The 22247-nt window shown below is 38.3% G+C and overlaps 2 protein-coding genes and 2 long non-coding RNA genes across 5 annotated transcripts in view; 1 reads left to right on the forward strand and 3 right to left on the reverse strand.

Annotated features, from left to right (window-relative positions):
* Nucleotides 1-500, reverse strand: part of LOC309501859 — a 2793-nt gene extending 2293 nt beyond the window's left edge. Inside the window, exons 1-2 of the long non-coding RNA XR_014207004.1 lie at nt 362-500; nt 77-174 (exon numbers count right to left, since the gene is read on the reverse strand). This is a non-coding gene — a long non-coding RNA (uncharacterized lncRNA). The remainder of the gene's footprint in view (nt 1-76; nt 175-361) is intronic.
* mfn1a (mitofusin 1a) overlaps nt 1-5870 on the forward strand; it is a 24026-nt gene extending 18156 nt beyond the window's left edge. For both annotated transcript variants that reach the window (XM_082173994.1, XM_082173995.1), the window contains 4 exons: nt 72-182; nt 282-478; nt 2276-2410; nt 4070-5870. In XM_082173994.1, the coding sequence (XP_082030120.1) occupies nt 72-182; nt 282-478; nt 2276-2410; nt 4070-4139 (513 nt within the window). In that variant the 3' untranslated portion in view covers nt 4140-5870. The remainder of the gene's footprint in view (nt 1-71; nt 183-281; nt 479-2275; nt 2411-4069) is intronic.
* On the reverse strand, nt 4331-20445 carry gnb4a (guanine nucleotide binding protein (G protein), beta polypeptide 4a). The gene is made up of 10 exons (XM_082174082.1): nt 20272-20445; nt 18196-18293; nt 14355-14393; nt 13883-13989; nt 13366-13429; nt 12459-12621; nt 12284-12350; nt 10793-10994; nt 10445-10661; nt 4331-8534 (listed from the first exon to the last, which is right to left on the reverse strand). Exons 2-10 carry the CDS (start codon nt 18250-18252, stop codon nt 8428-8430), a joined length of 1023 nt encoding a protein of 340 aa, XP_082030208.1. The 5' UTR covers nt 18253-18293; nt 20272-20445; the 3' UTR covers nt 4331-8427.
* LOC309501870 lies at nt 9322-10438 on the reverse strand. The gene is made up of 2 exons (XR_014207018.1): nt 10323-10438; nt 9322-9666 (listed from the first exon to the last, which is right to left on the reverse strand). It is a non-coding gene; the product is annotated as an uncharacterized lncRNA (long non-coding RNA).
* Nucleotides 20446-22247: the final 1802 nt, after the last annotated feature.

Here is a 22247-nt window from a genome sequence, read left to right on the forward strand (position 1 = left end):
TAATGATATCTAATGAGAAAACGTATGACGTGTGAACAGGCCTAAAGTGACGTGATATGCTTTGTGCACAGGTCACCTCTTCCTCTGCCCAGACCCAGGACGAGCTGGCTATCTCCATGGCAACAGGACTGGTCTCTCTCACATCCAGAGCATCAGTGGGCATGCTGGTCACTGCTGGAGTGGTAAGACATATTTGATTTAAAGCTTTTCATACCAGTAAGCACATCTAAAAACATTCTAGAGTAAATACAATTGAGTTTTGTGATGGCATTTTTGGACAGGTGTGGCGTTCTGTGGGATGGAGGGTTTTTGTACTCTCTGTGAGTCTCTATGGTTTGCTCTACCTATATGAAAGGCTCACCTGGACCAACAGCTCGAAAGAAAGGGCCCTGAAGCAGCAGTTTGTGGATTACGCCACTCAAAGACTGCAGGCCGTCTCACACATCATCAGCAGTGACTGTGGACAGCAGGTGCAACAGTGAGTGACCGGCTGAACAAATCATTTACTCACCTATAACACAAAAGATGTTGTTTAACAGAATGTTCTGGTTCTTTCCTGTCAAATTACAGTGAATAGAAAAGCCTCAAAAGGCATCCAAATCAAATGCAAAGTGGTCCATGTTCTATTTTTCAAAGTATTCTGAAGTCAAGTTAAGGAACAGAATAACATTTTAATAACACAAGAGAAGCAGTAGCTTGCAAAATTCCATATGTCCGCCTTTTTTCTCAAATTTTTGTCCTCTACCAAGGACATCTTTAGTGATTTTCTATGGAAGCACATAAGCCACAGTCTTAAAGTCCCCCTGTAGTCAATCATTTTATCCCTTAAAACTCATCTTTGAGCACCAAAATGACAAAGCGTTTTTTCTATATATATATAAAAAAAAAAATCTTCATGCCTTAAAATAGCTTGAATGTAACTCTACACCCTTGCCTCATTTAGTATACACGGTTCTATGAATATGCAGATTAGCCCGCCTCCACTCACTCGCACCAGCTCAGAGATCCACTCGTTGACGATCACACGTTGACCTGATTGGTTACAAGGTAGTTTGTGACGTCAGAAACACCAGCGATTTCAAACCGTGTTTTTGAGACTGTCTTTGGTTCACTGCAGTTTTAAGGAGAAAATACTCAGCAATGGTGTCGACTTATGAATTTGTACATGGTTTGTCTTAAATCATGTTAAAAACACCACATAGGCATATAAAAAACATTAAAAACTTGATTTTCACCACTGGGGGATTTTAAGTCTTTGTGGGATATTCTGGGCTTTGTAAAATATTATTCCTAAAATACAGATACATCAGAGGAATTTCAGGGGCAAGAAAGGTAAATTCATGTCTATTCTACTCTTATTATCAATTGCCAATTGCATAGGTTCCTATTGAAATGATTGAGTCACCTGAATCAATTCAATGTGTGTGCAGTTTCATAAGCAAGCAAAAAAGGTCCATTGTCTATTGTGAATAGTACAATGTTGAATGAAGGACAGTTCACACAGACGTCACTTTCAAACCAAGCAGCTGTCAAATTCATGTGGGCCAACTTGAACCAAACCTGAGGGGAAATCTTAAGCTCTCATGCGAAATTCCAGATCGAGCGAACTCGTATTGAAACGACTGGCTTTTATTATGCCACAAACACTGTATGAAAGGACAGCAGAAGCCTGGAGCTGAATCTACTCTTTGAATTTCCACTTCAAGCCAAAATTATTCAAAACCAGATACCTCACCATTAAGAAATTACACATTCTTACACAAACGCATGGCTTCGCTTCAGAAGGCCTTTATTAACCCCCCGGAGCCATGTGGAGCACTTTAATGATGGATAGATGCACTATTATGAACAAAAACAGCAATTCATTGCCATTATAAAGTTTGGAAGAGCCAGGACATTTTTTTATATAACTTCGACTGTATTCGTCTGAAAGGTAAATGTCATATACACCTAGGATGAGTAAATCATGGGCTAATTTTCATTTTTGGGTGAACTGTCCCGTAAAATTCAAATCTGTCCTTGTCAACTTTGCACACTGAAGGACATGGGTTTAATAAAAGGTAAAAAACAAACACCTGGCTTTCGGAGCATTTAATCATGGCAGTGATTTTAAGTGAATATTTCATCTACAGGCTGATGACAGCTGAAACGAAGACAACGGCGGACCTGCATACAAACATACTGAGACGTTTGAACTATTGGTTTATGCGATCTGTAGGATGGATGAGGGTGTGCGGGTGATGTGTGAAGGATATGCTTATCTGTGTTTTTGCAGGGAGATGGTGGCCGTCTTTGCCCGCATGTGCCAACAGGTTGACAAGAGCGAGATGGAGCTTGAAACTGAGATCCGCAGACTGAGCGCCAGGATCCAGCGCCTGGAGAGTGTCCAGAGACGCTCCAAAACCCTCAGGTAGAAGAGTCATGGTGTGCGTGAGAGAGACCGACAGCTCACTGTAGATAATTACCCTTAATTGGAAGATAATCCTTGTCAATTGTTAATTCTGTAAGCACAGGAAAGGTGCGGCAGCATCATATAACATTGCATGTCCACTTGCTTTTTTATTTCTACAACACTAGAAATAGAAATTGTATTTTATGACTTAAAGATAATATTTCTTAAATACTTAAAATATTATTTGTCCAGCTTAACATACAAAGACGAAGTGAGCCATTTGGAGATTGATTCCTGAAGTGAACCCAGCAGGATTCACTTCTCTGCTAAAGATCAAGATTCATTATTCAAGTATAATTGCAAGTGAATTAATATAGGTCCAAAAAAATGCTTAAAAATATTAACTCTAAAGATATTTAAATCATATGTTGAAACATTTATTATAAATTAACATAATTGCTTGCGTATAAGGGTACTTTTACAAGACAACACAGTTACACAAAGTTTTTTCCTTTGTATTTTTTGAGTACAGACGATATTGTCAAAGCGCTCAGCAAAAACGCCTATAAACGCTGTATCATGCATGCCTAAACAGTAGCTGGCAATGTCAACACTACGCACCTATGAACTGAGCTCATATACACAAGCAGGACAAAAACTTGCACTTTGAAACCCTTTTCCAAAAGTTTGCGTTTTCAGGCTCCCATAACGCTGTTGTCGTGTATAAGTTTTCCCTTTTTAGTTGAAAACAGTGTCATGTAAACAGGCCCTGAGATGCATTAAAGGATTAGTTCACTTCAGAATGAATTTCCTGATAATTTACTCACCCACACGTCATCCAAGATACGTGTAGAGCCCTTTGAAGCTGCTTTAAACCTGCAATTTGGACCTTTAACTTGATGGTTCCCGCTGAAGTCCACTCTATGGAGAAAAATCCTGGAATGTTTTCCTCAAAAACCTTCATTTCTTTTCGACTGAAGAAAAGACAGACATGAACATCTTTACATGATGTGTGGGTGAGTAAATTATCAGGACATTTTAATTCTGAATTCCTTTAAGTATTTGTAAACCTCAATACATTCTCACATGCTTCAAAAATAATAAAGTCAAAGTTTTATTTGGTAACAGGTACCCTTGTTCTCAGTATCTAACTATGTAACCTGCAAAGAACATTTTAGAATGCGGCTTAAAATTCCTGCAAACACAATGCTGTAAATAAACTATAAATGTGATTATTTAATTTTAAATATCAGTAAAAGTAAATTGTTAAAATATTGCTAATCAACATTAAAGCGCACTTTAATTTGGAGATTCAGGGGGCAGGGCTTTATTACGTCAGAGATCTGTCACTGTGCTCACAGCTGATTCATTCAGTATGTTCACAATCTCGAACCCAGAACAAAACTTTCCCAACCAGTTTAGCGTTAGTCACTATGACAATAAATGCCTGTAAAAACTTTTCTTGCCCTTTAAACCTGGTGTGTGAGTTGGCTCTCCCAACCACTCCAACACCGTAACACTGGCTCAACCATTGATGTAAGAGTTTACAAACAGACTGAGGGGAGTGTTCGGGAATCTCATCTGGAAAATAAAATTGGAGACTCTATTGTTAAAAAAAATTACACACTTCTGTTTTAAGTGGTCTAACCGATAATACTGGTCTCGTTTTATTCTCAGGCACAAAGCCACTGATCTGGAGTCACAACTGGAGTCTTTTTCCGCACAGTATCTGCAGATTCAACATTAACCAGAGCAGCAAGAAAGGAGTAAGACTGTCCTCCAGTGTTCAGCGCTGGAACAACCCCAAATCTGCCGAATGAAGTTACAGAGAGTCCACATTTATTTCATTTCAATATTTCATTCAAGCCTCAGGAAGCCAGATTTCTCACTGATAAAAACTCTTATAATATGCAAGTTAATAATATGCAGACAACCTCCTTGATGAAAAGCCTTTATTGGTTATGAGAACAAATAGTAACAGGTGTCACTGCCACTGCACAAATACAAATAAATTCTGGGTGTTAAAAAAATTAAAAATAATAACAATAAAAAAAAGATTCCACAGCAAGTGATCATTGTTTTCTGAACCAACATGAAATAATACAAATCGGTTTTCAATAAAGCAGTTAAAGTGAATTAAGAGGAATGTGTGTTAGAATCAAAATGCAGTTTATGTCTGCTGGTTTTGTCCATGAAATACACACACAGTGAGGGACAGAATCGCAGAACTCATAATTACTAAAGTGAATTAAAAACTAAATAATTTGGTCTTTAATCAGAAAGTTACGACATATGCAGGACCATCCAGGATCATTTATTTTGCACAATGAACAGAATATCCATAAGTGGATCTATCGCTATATAAAATACATCAAAACCACTATGAATCACGCACGCTTGCTTTTTGGTGAGCCACAATTTGTTTTAAGGGTTGGTCACAGTCTGTCACTGTTACTGTGCTTGAAAGATTGCACTTGGGTTATCCGTGTCCTGTGTGTTTACAAATGGAAACAAAAAAAAAAGCTTCCTCCTGTGTCTGAACTGTAGCAAGTGAAAAAGCCATCACACGACAAACACTTTTGTAAAGGTGGTGCACTGCTTTAAGTGTGCCAACCGACGTTAACACCTTTGAATACAGCAAACATTGCATTACACTTTCATTTTTAGAGTTGAAGGCAGGGTGTTTCTGTGTAGTATTGTGATCATGTGATTGATGTGAACTGCTGCAATAAGGAAATCAGCGCAGTAATTTCGATGTTTGGCAGCGTAACCACCTCAGCAAAAACAACCATGGCCTAGTTCCGATTCAGAAAAATGCAGCTCTTGCTCACTTCCTCTAACGACAAGGCCAGCACACTTGGAAAACCAAATGTTGTGAGGGAAACCGTTTTCAGTAAATATAAATATTCAAGGCTCATGTCATAAGTAATGCACCAAGTGCTTATCGTATCGCAGAAGCCGCATCATTTAAATATGACCGCTCTAACACTTAAGCTTTAAAATTATTTTCACAGTTGGTAACTGTTCATAATGATTCAGTTCTCAAGTTGTAACTTCGCAAAGCTTTGCATGAGCGCAAGTGAATCAGAAACGTTCAGGTGTTTTTTGTGAACTGTTGAAGGAGCAAGCTGATTTCTTCAGAGTCAGCGGACTGTGGTATCGCTAGCACAGTGTTTGATCTTATCCATAGGATAAGGCTCAGTAAGCTAGCTGAAATATCCATAGGATAGTATGTAGCTTGCTCCTTACGGTTATGCTCATGTATGGACTAATTGGGAAGTTCGGGTTGAATCTGAAATGAATGTTCCGGGCTCAATGCAAGTTAAGGTCGAGGCATGGTGGTTAAAGGCACTTGCAACAAGTTTAAATCGAGCAGTAAAATACAATTTCAAAAGTATAGCAAAACGCTGTTAACATGAGATTAAATGTAAGCTGTCTTTCCAAAATGTAACCAATATCAACTCCTGTCATGATTATGTAAAGTCCTCAATGAAGAGGACTTTTAGAGAGAAAAAAAAAACAAAAAAACACAGGAATGACGTTGGTAAAGATGATTTAGAAAAGCCAAATAATACACTTTTTTTAAAGGATGGATTAACAAGTGCTTCAACACAAATTTCTGCTTCTTAAACTATAAAAATATCCTGTCCTTATTTTCATTGCAAGTGCCCTATTTTTCCCAGGAAAAAAGGCCAAAATTACTTAGTTGGTATTGCTAAACTTCTATTGAGACTGGAACATTCCTTCAAGTCAATTAAAGGAAGGAATGGCTATATTTTGATGGGAGTTGGACTTCATATGAATTATGTTGGTTTTACTAAATCATTTTAGGTTAAAACACTTTTTGCCTTCATTGTGCTATGCAACGTTCTTCATGGACCTTATTAATACAACGGTCTAAATGTTGTAAACACTCAAAAAAGGAACATCACTTCCATATCTGTTGAATATCCTTGCATATCATAACTAACTGCACGATTCAACTGAAATTTCTAAATAATTGCTTTACAAAAGTTTACCTGATGAACAGTAATGTCATAAATTGAAGGTGAAAAAGAAACAAATCTACTCAGAATACTGAATGCAATAATGGATTATTCTTAATGTATCAAAAAAAAAAAAAAAAAATGCCCAAAACTAGTAAAAGTAAAAGCAAAACGTATACCATTTTGTTATGCTCACAAAGCCAGTCTGTAAATTCATTCATACTGATTGGCACAAAATTAAGGTGATTACTGACATTAAGGTTTTGTTTTTTCTTTGTTTTACAGAAACTGGTAGGGCTCTATACCATCAATTCTCACATTTGTGAAAAATACACAGTGTAGCTCGTGGTCCACGACAGCTTTTCAGCTTTCTTGTCGTGGAATCTAAGCACATTTACTCAAATACATGCAGAAACACCAATGTGTGCCGTTTTGCGTGACTATTTTCTAGTGCAAAAGCATACAGTCCTAGCTAGTTCCTCATCTAAGAAGGGCAGATGCTCATAGTGTGTGTAGGAAGGCAGACAATGTCAGAGTGGCAGTGACCAAGGCCTCTTGTTAGGTATTAGGTTGCACTTCCAGCCTGCTAACCAATGGCAAAGTGTCACAAAGCATCAAGGCCATGCTTGGTGTTTGAATTCAAACAAATGACTAAACCAAACCATCCAGAAAAGGTTCAGCTAAAAATGCATCATCATTTACTCACCCTCAAACTGTTACAAACCCAAATAATTATATTTTTTGTGCTTACACCACATGGTGCACATTTAAAAGCACCATGAATGAGGCCCAAATGATTTGTGCACCAACTTAAGTCTTCTTAAGCTGTACAAGCCGACAAACACGAACAACAGACCCGAAGCCGTTATTGACCTATAATCGCAAATGCACTAGGTCTACCTGGAACGTTCATGAATTGCTTTGTGCCGATTCATTTCTTGAGTTCAACTTTCAACCCACTCGAACTGGATGCAGAGGTTAAATGTAGATTACCAAATTAAATTTCAGTTAGTTTCTTACTCCGTCTCTTGTACATCTTCAGAAGACTTAGAATGTAGAGCACAAGTCACATATATCCTGTTTTTGAAGCGTAAATGCATCAGACCCCATTTATCGTGATAGCTTGGACAACAAAGGACAGCACAGTCTTCTTCAGAATTGTTCTAATTTCAACAGAAGAAACAAAGTCATGAACAGAACAACATGACGGTGAGTAAATGATGTCAATTTTCACTTGTGGGTAACTATCCCTTTAACCATAAATGTATCAGGCATGTCCAGCTGGATCAGTATGGAAAGCAGCAAATCTCAGAGAGTATATCTAGTGATAGTAAAGACAGAAGGGACAGACAGGCTGATGATAAGCCCTTCTGTGCGGTCAGTAATACAGTCTAATACCATGAAACATGCCAAACATTTCTGTCAGGCTTCGAGGATGGCAAACACAAGCTCAGTGACATCAGTGTTTCTCACACAACTACACTCTACCAACCTGAGCCTGAACCATTTATGACAGAACAGGCCAACACTGACGATACTAGCCAAAGCAAACTAAACTTAAGGTCAAAGGTCACACACACTGATGGCCTACAACACTGTGGCAGCATCATCCTTCGGTGTGGCATTGTGTGTGGCAAATAGCACTGTGATTGGGGACAAAGAAAAAAAATATTTTACGCAGGAAAAGAAAACAGGCACAGCTAAGACACCCATCACGAGTATCCACACACCAGAACATCCAAACACTGTCAGAAGTGCATATGTTATACATACAAGCATAAAGAATGGCGGATATATACACAACACAGTCTGTTCCGCACCTCTCGAGTTGAGATGTGAAGCCCGAGAGATAGAGAGAGCCAGCGGAGGCTCTTCACTGCTGGTCCTCACCTCTTTGACTGACTGTAGGATAGTGGGATAGTGCGGAGAGAAGAAAACCAGGTCATCTGTAAGGAGGGGAAGGAGAGGGAGGGGTCCTGTGTGGCAGTGGTGCACTACAGTGACTCTGTGATCAGAAAGAGTGGCTCCCCGAAGTCCCGTCCAGTGAGGTCAGTTCCATATCCTGAGGAAGCTGTCCCAAGAACCGGTGGCCACAGCCATGCCGTCACTGGTCACCCCCAAACAGCTGACCCTGTTGTCATGCCCAGCCAGAACGCCTTCAAAACACAACAGCAACAAAACAGCAGGGGTGAATAACAGAAGCATTTTACAGACTTAACCCTGGGTAATCTTTTATTCTAAATCCTGCATTTAGATACTAGTTGTTTATATATAACAACTATAGCAGCAGCAGTATTGTTTATTGTAGGGAGGGAATATTGTCCCAATAAGGCGGCATCCATTTAATAATTTTAATAAATATAATCATTTACCCTGTTATATTGCATCTTGTTAATGTACAACAATACTGAGGTGCAAATAGTATTGGCCACTATTTATAAGTATACATAGAATCTAACAACTACTTATACTAGTAGAAGTGTAAATAGAAGGTATCGCTATTGTCACTTAGTGTAAATAGCATCTATTGTTAAGAAAATATGCTATTTGCACAGTGTAGATGGCATCTAATTTCAATTTACACTGTGCAAATAGCCGCTGCTTTTTATTTTTTGCTTGCTTCTTTACAGTAAATCTGCATATATTTCTCACTTTGTGGGATATAATCCCTTTCTTGCAACAAACAAACTTTCCTCACCACTGTTACGTAACCATCGTAGAACAAAAAGTACTGTAAAAAGTGTCATGAAAACTGCATGCAAATGTATGTAACAGTAATAGTGGTTGGGGGGGTGTACAGTTAACTTAAGTAAATATTATCTAGATAATATCTTCAAAATTTCTTTGCATTTTAATACAATGACAATATAAAAGTAGATTTAATTTGAGGTTTTATACATGGATACATTAGCTGCTGATATATATATATATATATATATATATTCTAGGAAGGTTCCTCGCATGAGGATCATCATAATCTAAGCATCTAGTTTATTAGGGCCCCAACACAGATGGTGCGAACTCAAGTTTTCTGCTTCCGCATCAGGGTATTAAGTAATCTCCTGGAATATCTGAATGCAAACAAAGACAGTTTCTCCTCTAATATCAGTAGAAGGCCTCATTCTCATAAGAGATTCTTTAACACAACATTTGTGAAAACACAGAGGTTTGTTACTAAAGTAAAACCATGACAAATGGCCATAATGGTGCTTTTGTTTGTGTCGACGTGGTTTAGAAATTCAGGACTGTCTGAGATGAGACCGCTTGAGATGCTTGACTTTTTTTCTACTGTGCTTTAAAGGACAAGTTCGGTATTTTACACTTAAAGCCCTGTTTACAGATCGTATCTGATGAAATAGAACGGTTAAGATTAAAATTTGGACACATGCTCCTGTCCCGAGAATTTTAGGTTTATTTCGCTTTTGTGGACCTATTTTGCCAAACGCGTCACACCCGTGATTCTTCCGTTGAGAGCTTGAATAATAGACACTCCAGCCCAGTTGGTGGCGATAATGCACCTTTGCCAATTGCAAGCAAACCACGGGCATTTCATTGAATACACAGAAGAAGCAGAAGAAGAAGCGGCGGAGTAATATCGTAAAGGTGCTGCGCGGTCTCACAGCACGTCCTAGTAAGTCAATGGAGTTGGACAAAAACTACGATAAAACCTGTTGGAATGCATCTTTTTCAGCGATTTTTGATGGAACATATCAGTGAACACCCCTGACCACTCGGTGAGTTTCACGTCTTTGTAAACGAAAGTTTAATGTGTTTTTAGGACGGAATCTTCCAGTGCATATAGACAACCATTGTGGGGGTGGTGGGGGGAAGCGAAATAAACCTAAAATTCTCGGGACAGGAGCATGTGTCCAAATTTTTATCTTAACCGTTCTATTTCATCAGATACGATCTGTAAACAGGGCTTTAAGTGTAAAATACCGAACTTGTCCTTTAAAACAGAAAAGCTTCAGTTGAACTCAATCAGGTCCCACAGATTTTGTGATCTGGAACAACTTTCAGGGAGTTTTTTTCCCCGTGTGGTCAAAGGGTCGTTTGAAGTACTGACCTGCACGCTCTCCTTTAAGCGTGTCCCACACGTTGCAGTTGAAGTCATCGTAGCCAGCGAGCAGCAGACGGCCACTCTTGGAGAAGGCCACGGAGGTGATGCCGCAGATAATGTTGTCATGCGAGTACATCATGAGTTCCTGGTCCGCACGAAGGTCAAACAAACGACAAGTCGCGTCGTCCGAGCCCGTGGTGAACGCATTACCATTTGGAAAGAACTGAAAAAACGAGCACAATTAAAACTGGATGATATGAACATTTGCACAAGTATTATGAAAGTGTTGCACAGGCTCAATAAGATTAAACCAGCATCAGAAACTGCTAAGGACTTTTCCTCTTTGACACTCACACAGACAGCATTTATATCAGACACGTGTCCAGTGAAAGACTGTCTGCACATCCCGTCTCGGATGTCCCACAGTTTGGAGGACGCGTCGCAGGCACCGGACACAAAGGTCTTCGAGTCAGGGCTGAGGGACAGGCTCATCACGTCCCCACTGTGCCCTGTGAACGTGGTGGTCTGCTGACCTGTCTCAATGTCCCAGAGAGCACTGCAGAGAGGAAGGACAGCTGGTTCACATTCAGTACAAGATCAAACAGACCTTGACAAAAGGGTTTTCAACTCTTTATCTTAGCAGTATCAACTCTTTTATCAGAGCTCAACAAAAAACGAGGGCACAGGGTAGGGCTGGGCGATTTGGACCAATCTTTCATATATTTTTCATCTTAATAACGATATACGTTATACATCTGGGTACTTCTACAAAGTGGGCTAAATGTTAAATTTTGTTTTGGGTGAATGAAGCTTAGGTGTTTCAGGGCAGAAGACCTTGGGCTGTGAAGGTTTCGTGGCTGGGGTTTAACTCTTCGAACTGCAGTTTATGGTGCTGTCGCAAATGCTGGGATTTGAAGTACGTCTTCTTTTGGATGCAACATGTTTATGACATTCTCTACAGATTAAATGGTATTGACCAGACCTTTTAAATCAGAATAATCTCCAAGTAAATCAACTAGGGCCACAACTAATGATTATTTTCAGAATTGATTAATCGATTTCTTTTATAAAAAAATAAATAAAAAACACATTTTATTTTCTGTATTACTTAGCAAACAAATAGACGCAAATAGTGAAAGCAAACATTCACTCAAATAACAAATAGAGTGAATGTATCCGTGTAGGCAATGCTATACATTTATGTGCAAAACAACATATAAACATTATAATCTAAACTAAAGCAAAAAAAACAGAAGTTAAATTCACTAAACTAGATTTAAGAATAAAAACAAACACAGCCTAAAACATTAACAGGAACACACATTCACTCGTTTAAACTGTAGTTACATTACATTTGATTTGCCTCATTATGATATCATAAAAATACAATTACTTGTGCCACATGAAGATTTTAAACCTATATATTAACATCCAACAACAAAAATGCAAAATGTATTAATTATTATTGCGCTCCTTGTCTTACACACACACACAAAAAAAAATATATGCCTGTGTGTGTGTGTGTGTATGTATGTATATGTGTGTGTGTGTGTGTGTATATACTATATATATACTATTTTAACAGTACTACTAAACACTGAGAAACAGTTCTGCTCTTAGACCAAATTAATTTGTTTCAGTTGACTTAGAAATCAGCATCATTCAAACAATTATCACACAATGTCATGAAAAATGCCCATCTGTGAAATTTTTCAATTATTACTCATTGCCTCTAGCTCAGCAATACCTAATGTGATAAATGTAATGCATTCATGATAGAATAAAATATGTTGTTGAGGGTAAATAATCTATTAAAATGGTCATTCAAAGCTGTGATGGACTCACCATGTAGTATCTCCAGAACTGGTGACAATCTGACTATCGTCCAAAAAGCGACAACATGACAAATAACCTGGTGTGAAAAAAAAAAAAAGTGAAAAACAAAACAAAACAAGCTTCATCCCACTGCATGACAGATATAGCGATTAATGATGCTAATCTTGCTGTTGACAAGATTCACCTGTGTGTCCGGGCAGTTCTCTGGTGACTCTGACGTTGCCCTCACGGGTTTTAAGGCTGTAGATTGAGCAGATGTTGTCCAGGCCTCCACAGGCTACATAATTCCCTGAGGGAGCGTAGGCGCAGGTCATCACCCATGATGACCTTAATGGAATGGCATGCATCTGGAAAGAATCACAAAATAAAGTTGCTATTCCCTTTTGTTATACAGAATGAGACCAATGCAGAATCTGGAACAGCATACTACTCTTGCTCTTTCTGCCATGTAATGATATGGTAAAAATAGTAATGCTAGTAGATGATTCTGAATTCAGGACAGGAGTTAAGATGTTCCACAGGTTTGAAGCAGCAAGCTAAGTTGGATATATAAGCACATCTTATCTTACCTGCGTACATACAGTATGCTCACGTAAAGATACATATACTGTATAGCAAATCTGGGCTGCATGATTGTTTATATCATAGCAAAAATATAACTTGTATTATCGCACAGCTTATGCATACAGAACACTAAAATAAAGCAATATATACGGTATATAAGCTCATTTCAACAGCCTGATTTTTTGTTCGTTTTTTGTGCAAAATGTAAACTGTATTATCACCCAGCAACCTAATCTGCGAAATGTATTTTCTGTAAAGCTGCTTTGAAACAATGTGTACTGTGAAAAGAGCAATATTAACCCATTTGACTTGAATAAGTATATGACAGAACTTTATTTTTGTGCAGACCCTTCCATTTTCATGGCTTTTGTAGTTAATATTTGTATTTTAAAAGAAATTGTTAAACGCATAAAAGAGGTAACTGATTTAAATTTTAACTCTGACTTTATAGTTTATTATCCTTTAAAATCAAAGTATCAGTTACAAAGGAAGATCTCATTCATACATCCTTTACCAACTGGACAAACCTTGTTTGTGGTGTAGCTGTCCCAAATGATGAGTTTGCCATCTTGTGAGGCACTAACTAGTAACCTTAATGTTTAAAAAAGAAAACACACAAACACACAGAAAAAGGGTTAAAGAGTAAACCGCTGTTGATCATCCAAAATGTCACAGATTAATAATTCAACAAGGAGAATATATGGGAAATGATTGCAGCTTATAACATTAATACACATCATGGCATTTAGATGCTTGTGATAATATTCTTTAAATGACAAACACACTGCAGGCAACTATGGATACAAACTCCGTCCCCCTAACAATTGTGTCTCCTCCCTAAAGCACTAGAACGGATGGAGAAAAGGTGAACGATAGAGGGAGGAAAAGAGAGACGGGAGCAGAAGGCAGCCTACATAATCCCAGAACACCCCTGGGTTGAGAGAGGCCTGCTGTATTATTCATTGAGTGTACACTGACAGAGCTGCAGGGTTCCTCTGAGAGAGCCCATCCTCCAGCCCCCTCAATCTCTCTCTGTCAACTGACCTGGAATCAGTGGCCCAGTGCATGGCATAGATTTTGGCTAAATGGCCTCGGAGGGTCCGCCTTGTTCTCATCTGGATCCTTCCGACTGAATCCAGACCAGCTGTAATCTAAACACACAAAAGAAATCTTCATTTACCGTGACACTACAAAGCAAGCAGACGACATTTCAGTTATAGTGATCATCTAAAATTAACAGCACTGACTGAAGTGAAGACAGGCAGAAATTATGACATCAAAATCACACAAAAAGCCCGTGCATGGGTTGGACGTTTAAATTTTGATGGAGGACTTGGCATGTACGAGGATGTTTAATATTTCAGTGCACTTTAGAGCGTGTTCAGCATGTACGTCAGTGGCTATTTTGCATGTCTGTGCTGAGCTCGGAGAACAGGAGAGCGGGAACCTCCACAGATGAGCAGGGTTACACCAGTGCCTCTCTTATGATGGAGGGGGACCCAGCAGAGCTGCTTACCTGGGACAGGCTGGAGTCGCTGCAGGCTTTCCTGGCATCCTGCAATGAGAACAGCAGCATGTCAGAGAGAACAGGGCTGAGGAAATGCATATAGGAAGAACATCTGTGCGCTGGCACTCGGGTCCACACAAAGCTCGTATGCAACGTTTCAAAAACAACCAAAATTCTAGCTGATATATACTGTGCAAAGCAGGGCAACCAATATAAGAGGTGGGGTACAGATGTAGGCTATACATAATTTAACAAAATACTTCCTTCAACAATGAGGAAACAGGACATTAATATTAATCTTCTTTTATAGTATATTTTTAAAGAGGTTAAGCATATTTTTTTATAGCCATGGGCAACACCTAGCTATAAATAAAATGTGTCTCATGCTTGAAATCAGTCAATAAAACTAAAATTACTACTAAACAGTACCATATTTAAATGTGTTATTCTTAAGAATGTATTTTGGCAGTTATGCAATTATGTATTATAGATCCTACAGCTGTAAGAGTTTAAGAATATAAAAAAATTCTCAAAAGATAGTTGAATCTGGCACAAGGGAGAGCTTCCACTTGAGTACATCAGCTATACGGGCACCATTATCAGTGGCCATTGCAGATCAATTAATTAATCTGCAAATAATTAATCAGCACTCCCGCCTTACTTATACACCACTGTTCTGAAGTTTGGGGTTGGTAAAAAAAAAATGTGTGTGTTTTTGAAAAAAAGTCTCTTCTGCTCACCAAGGCTGCATTTATTTGGTCAAAAACACAGTAAAAACAATAATACTGTTAAATATTATTACAATTTAAAATGTTTTCCATATTATTGTATTAGAAAATGTAATTTATTCCTGTGATGCAAAGCTGAATTCTCAGCAGCCATTACTCCAGTCTTCAGTGTCTTATGATCCTTATGATCTAATATGTGGTTTATTTTTGTGGAAACTGTGATACATTTTTGTTCAGGATTCTTTAAAGAATAAAAAGTTTAAGAAAACAGCATTTATTTGAAATGTAATTCTTTGTAACCATGTAAAAGTTGTTGCCAACTATAATCAATTTAATGCATCCTTGCTAAAAAAAAAAAGAAGGTTGACCCCAAACTTTTGAAGGGCAGTGTGTGTACTAATGTGTATGTTGTTGTTGTTGTTGTGTAAAGAAGTGTCGATTAGGGATGGGCGTATCGATACTGATGCGAGTATCAAAAGTATCGATACTCAAATAAAAAAAATAGATACTTATTCAAGGTTTTGGTTTTTTTTTTACCAGTGATTTTGTTCAACAAGAAATGTAATGCGTAGGCTACAATATGCATTGAATTGTACAAAAACTATAGCGAATAATTGTGTAGTAGAACCCTTTTCCTGCTCATCTGAACACGCACAAACGCTGTAAGACAGAACCAATCAATCACAGAGAGCGTTCGCTAATTTCAGTGTTCAAACAGGACTGCGTTTCCCAGAAGTATCATAAGAAACCATTGATGCTTTTGGGGAAATGCAGCCCAAAACAATGCTTATCAGAGGACAGAAACATCTTTGAGGTAATTCACAATAAACAAATTAAAATTTAAGCAGACATAGTTTGTGCAATTACATTTATTTAAATTGAATGTTAAAAGTTCATATTGATCATGTTCTATTCTGTAACTAATGTTAATATAAATCATACTGAAAGGTTAGCCTGGCTAACGTCAGACCTCTTCTCATTGAGACGTGGTCTGGGAACCACATGTTCATTTTCTCGTATTTGAGGCGTGGTTTACGAATGCCCAGAGCCGTTTATTGGGCGCTACGAATGTCTATCAAATGCGCCTGTACGTACCTCATAGCCAATCGTTTCAATTATACCAGATGACGTATGTAGAGCAACTGAAATTCGACGAGGAAGAAGACGAAATAAACTTGCGTTCTTAACTACTTAGAACACTATCTAAGGCTGCATCGAAAGGTAACTTCGTGTCTGATGCCATGTTGGATCCATAGATGTAAACAAACTGCTTCGGTGTGTCGCATAGACGTCATCATCGTCTTGCTGCTCCCTCCCCCGTTCTGTGATTGGTTCCCTTTTTGAGGGGAAAATCTGGTCCATGGTGTCCAGGCTGCCTAGCAGCGCGAATAAAATCGCGCTGCGCACAAGGCAGCATGGGGAAACCCAGGCTACTGAAAGGTTGCATTTTATGGTAAATGAACCATGGTTTTACTACAGTGCAGGCATGAAAACAGGTCAGGGGTAAAAAAGGTGAGAAGGATGCGGCAGCAAAAAATCCAATCCAATCAACTTATATATATATAGTGCTTTTTAATGTTAAATTCATCAATCTGGTGAAAATTAAACAAAGAAAAATTATTTTAGTTACAGTGTCTGTCTACATTACTACTACATAATAATAGTAATCCCATGATAGTAATAGCCATATATTGTAAAACAAATGCACTGAAAAATAAAGGAAACTTTTATAATTAGTTTTGTACTCATTTCTATACTTGAAAGAGTATATTTCTATACTTCACATTAAAGGTGTGATTGGGCTAGCCCAGTGTCAATCAACAAAAGAACCAAATGGGCCGCTGATCTACGTGTTTCATGGGGTGTCAGAAAAAAAAACTAACGCTGACTTTTTATTGACCAATGCATTACACACTAATTACGCACTAACCCAGCGCCGCCAATTGAGCAAAACAAAACGAATGGGCCGCCGATGTACGAGTTTTATGGGCCGTTAAGACAAAAAACGAAACAAAAAAGTATGAGATGTATCGGCCCCAAAAGCACGTCGGCCCACCGGGAATCTCCCGGTAGTCCCAATGGCATTAGCCTACATGCCTGGACGTCACACAAAACAAAATCCTACCTGTAGCCTTTCACCATCCACTTATTTAGCTGCTGTTGCATCAATTGACATGCCATCTCCTTTCCTCTCTTTCTTTTTCTATGTTTAGCCCCCGACAGCTTTTTTTGCGTTATCCATCTTTTTCGACGACAACTCACTACTCGTTCCTGCTCGCTCAGCGCTCATGGCGCCCGCTCGCGATATTATCCCGCCCTCTTCTATGTCAAAATAAAAAATAATGACATTGGCAACATCGCTGTCTGTATCTGACAGGACAGTTAACATTGTAAGCTAACTTACCTCAGGCTTGCTTTCCGACGTGCGGTTCTTTGTTCGGCAGTGTGTCATCAGACTCGCGGTGTTAAAGACTTTGAAAACAATTCTGCCCTACTCTGACTCGGATTGGCTGTCAGGTTTCGGCATTAGGAATGATGATTGGTTTTTTAAAGCTGCTAAGTTTATGGTAACTATAGAGATATAGCGGGTAAATGCTGGCCACGACCACGACCCCCCCTCCCACCCCATAAATATTTTCTCATCGGATCTGCACAAATCACGTAGGTGACCCATTTTGGTTTTAAAACGGCGAATTTCGCCGAAAGGTGAGGAGTTTTCATGCCTGACAGTGGCCATAGCTCAACTAAAGTATGTGTAGATTTTCATGGTTACCACAACAGTAAACATATTTTAACCATATGTAAACAAAAATATAATCTAATAAATTGCAATTAAGGTGTATTGAATGTTAAAATGAATTTCAAATATATTTAAGTGGGTATCATAAACCATTTTACTCCTAGTAATTTAATAAACGTAATAATTTAAAGTTCAGTTAAGAGGTATCGTTATCGACCATACTGGCCTTTTAAAGTATCGGTAAAACAAAATAAGTAGTATCGCCAATCCCTAGTGTCGACATGACCCTAGAAGCCATCCTTTGATCTGATTGGCTGAGCAGAAAAGTTATGGGATCTTACTCTGATCGGATTGGCTGAGCAGAAAAGTTATGGGATCTTACTCTGATCTGATTGCGCAGCTGCTCGGCCTCTTGCCGCAACTGCTCCAGCTCACTCATGGTCCTCCAGGTGTTTCACTCCCTTCCTAGCGTTGATAATACTGAAAACACACAAACATAAAGTCACATTAAGTAGTCAATAAAGGAAGTAAAACAGAGCACTCATGCTGGATCAATAATTCAAGCCACTCACGCAAACAATATTCATTAGAAAGTCATGTCAGAGGTCACACAAGACAGTAAGATGGAGCCTTTGGATACAATTTGTGGTGAACACAGAAAGTGGTCCATCAATGTTTTCACTATACTGAATAGAACTAGCGGTTGAATCATATAATGGGACCAAACCCTCCAGCTTTAGCACTGCAAACTGAAGAGCTGGGCACGCTGCGCTCCTTTGTGTGAGGGGCAACACTGCTTGGCACTGCCTACTATATTCATTTCCCTAAAGATATAGCTAACGTCAGCTCAAAAAATGACAGCTAATCAAATTCTTTTCAACATTAAGAGGTTATATACAGTATGATACTCAACAGCCAGGGAAACAAAACGACACTCATTCAAAGGCCATATGTATATGCACCAAATATTTTTACATTTTTCATCTTGAAAAAGTAAATCCAGCGAGTTCAGGCATATGAAATCCATTTTAATCCAAAATTTTATATATACATCCAGGCGTTTATAATCCTTAATCCAGATGTGCTAATCTCCCGTTTAACCTGTGACACAAAGCCTGTTAAAGCTTGTCACGATAAACTAAAAAAACACAGTTGTAAATTAAATATCCACACAGGGATGAAAATGTAGTCTAACTGTTAAATTTGTATTGGTCACCGTGGTTAATGCGATAACACATAGTGTGTAATACTGATGTTCACATAGATTCCACATTATTTGAAGTTAGCCAACTGTTTTGACAACAAATAGTAGTAATATAACAAATTATATAAAAATAAACTAGGCCTGCTTTTAGAATAAAGATTTAACACACAAACTCAATTCTTTCTAGCCAGATTATTTTAGAGCTGAGCATAACTTCTATTTTCAACACTTTTTCAGACTTTGCCTTTTAAGGTTTGGAAATTAAAATTTAAAAATGTCCAACCTTATCTAACGTTACAGCTTTCAGTCTTATTGCAGGCTAACAGCAAACGCTGAGAAACTGAATATGAATTTGAATATGGTTTGACACAATATGGGAACACCCCTAGAGATTGTTCAGGACTACCCTGAGGTGAAATCTCTACATTTCAGCTTACGGTTTTTTTTTTGGTTGTTTTTTAGGGAAGCACAGTAGCATGATTGCAAGCAATGTTGCTAAAAACAGGAAGACTGTTTGTCCCAACCCTAGCAGCCAAATTACAGGAAAAGCAATGATCTGTGTGCATTTTAAACAACAAGCTTTCCATCATAAGATACTGTAACGTACACATTAACTGACAACATTATACTATGAAATATTAATAACACACAAAAAGCTCAGGTTGATTTAAATAATGGAGCATCTTCTCAAGAGAGAGAAAAAAAAAAAAAGTAAATCCAGCTAGTTCGGGCATATGAAATCCATTTTAATCCTAAATTTAATATGTAACGTTACATCCGGGTTTTTTTAATCCTTAATCCAGATGTGCTAATCTCCCATTTAACCTGTGACACTAAAAGCTCGTTAAAGCTGGTCGCGATAAACTCGAAAAACGCAGTTGTAAATTAAATATCCACACAGTGACGACATTTTAATTGTTAAATTTGTATTGGTCACCGGGTTTAATGCGATAAAACGTAGTGTGTAACAGTTAATACTGGTGTTCACGTAACGTACATTTCATATTATTTGAAGCTAGCCAACTGTTTTGACAACAAATTCAATACCACATGTTGCACGAGGAAGATACCTCTATATAACCCACTATTTATGCGACAAAATTTATAAAATACCCTTTCTCTGCGGAGTTGTCATCCGCAAAGTTAATCACAGAGTTATTATGATTTGGTTAGTTTGGTTAGCACGGTGGCTAGCGAGCGGTGACTGTATCATGTCAGTTACTCCAGACCACCACACAAACACTGAGACATTACCTGATGTAAAAACACTACAAAATCCTCCTGCCGCGTGTAAGGGTTAGCAGACTTGTTTTCTTTTTCAAAATGTTAACGCGGTCATTTCGTTAACATCCAAAACAAGGCATCGGGCGCCAAATTTACTAGATTCAAGGCAATTCACACAGCGATTACCACACCCATACTGATATTGAGAGCATGGCAACAATTGGATGGAGGGGGGGAACGAAACAGTTCAGAGTTTATAACAGAAGATATTCAGTGTACCTGCGTAAAAATTAGTAAAATGTGTCTCTTGTTCCTTTATATAGTATATTATTATGAAGCTAATACATTTTTATCAAAAGAGTTTGCCATTTGTCTACGCCTACCTAATCAAGTCACCCGCGCTTGAAATGGTTCTGGCTATCAGCTTCCTCAATTATCAAAATGACTGAAGTAGTTTGATACATTTGGATGCAGTCACAGATTTGTAAGAATAACATACGCATGCATTAATTAGACTCGTAAAATATCCATGAGAATAGTGTGCACTGCCATTTTAAAAGGCACACGTATTATAATAAATAAATAAATAAATAAATAAATGTGTTTACAATTAGCTACTTTCCATAAATATGAAAAATTAATGTCTATGATATTAGTTACTATTTTAGCAAAGTTTCCTTCTTTTTTTTTTAAAGTGAACCTCGTCACAGCATAAGATTCCCACCTATTTAAAGCCACAGGATACACTGGGTGGTTGTCAGTTTGCCACTCTGAGAGACTATCAATTTCAGAGCCAATTTGTTTAAAACCTATTTGGCTAATGTGAGTTATTTGGAATTAAATTTTAAAGTGAATTATCATGTGATATTGGAGCAATATACAAATAAGCATTAGGCAATAGTGGCAAGAATGAAATCATCTGTGGCAATCGATGGGTTAAGAAATGCAATCCCCACACTCACTGCTTCATCATCTCACACTTGCTGATCTATAAAGCCGGTCAAATGAAATATAATTAAGATAAACAAAACCAGAATTAAGTGACATTTAGTCTTACCTATTATGTTGAAGCCCACCAGTGAGAGGTTGGTCAGTGGAAGCGCGTGGCTCCCTCTGTAGTGTGTGTGTGTGTGTGTGTGCCTGTGCTGATGGGAGCACTGGCACCGGGATAGGCAGTGGGGACTTTAGTTAATGGCCAGCACATCTACACTGAGAGCTGCTGGTGGTGACAAGGTGGGGCTGGATGGGGAGGCTGAATACTGAAAGTGGGAAGATGAGGTCTTAAAGAGACAGCAGTTGTCACTGTCTGTTCATTTGGTCAGTGTCGCAACCGAGCAGGCCTATGTGTTAAACAAAACAAACAAGGACTGTCCTGTGCATTTAATTATTTACCATTTGTTTACATTATCTGGGCACATGCACAAAAAGCAGGAATGATTACTGAATGTAGGATATGTAATGAAGGGCTGTCAATAATTTATTAAAATGGAAAGCTTTTCTACGTAGTCCATTGTCGACATTGTCATTTCAAGTGCTTCATTGAATTGCTTACTGTTTATTATGTTCATGTTTACCGATGAATTTCTGTTGAATTTGCTGATCAAAACATGCCTACTAGCTTGATTTCACACATTGCTCCAGTGGATAAGCATCATATCTGCATTTATTTATCGCATTTCAATGAAAACTGTCCGTTCAAAACTGCTTGCATAAGAAAGACAACCTTGATAGTCAAAAGTCAAATTTGGGGATGAAAGTTTCCTTGCATGAGTCCATCCAAAGGTTCTGACAGCAATAAAGTGATTCCGGTTACAAAGGAAGTATTTTGAGTCACTATATATCTGAGGAGGATATGAAAGGTCATGAAACATGACCCTGCAAAGACATCCACCTCACATCCTCACTGTTACCTAAAATCATAAAGAAATCCATAAGCTAATTTAAGCCAGTCTCATTTTCAACCACATGGCTTTATTTTCAGAGCCTTGTAAGGTGTCTAACATTTC

Source organism: Leuciscus leuciscus (genome assembly GCF_965113295.1).
Source record: "Leuciscus leuciscus genome assembly, chromosome: 6".
Classification (NCBI taxonomy): Eukaryota; Metazoa; Chordata; class Actinopteri; order Cypriniformes; family Leuciscidae; genus Leuciscus; species Leuciscus leuciscus.

Bases quoted from the DNA above. Each gene is read 5' to 3' on its own strand.
- gnb4a (XM_082174082.1), bottom strand. From the start codon at position 18,252: ATGAGTGAGCTGGAGCAGTTGCGGCAAGAGGCCGAGCAGCTGCGCAAT. The intron at 13,430-13,882 runs GTCAGTTGACAG...TTAAACATTAAG, and splicing joins CACTGGGCCACTGATTCCAG to GTTACTAGTTAGTGCCTCAC. The intron at 12,622-13,365 runs GTTTGTCCAGTT...GATTCTTTCCAG, and splicing joins ACAGCTACACCACAAACAAG to ATGCATGCCATTCCATTAAG.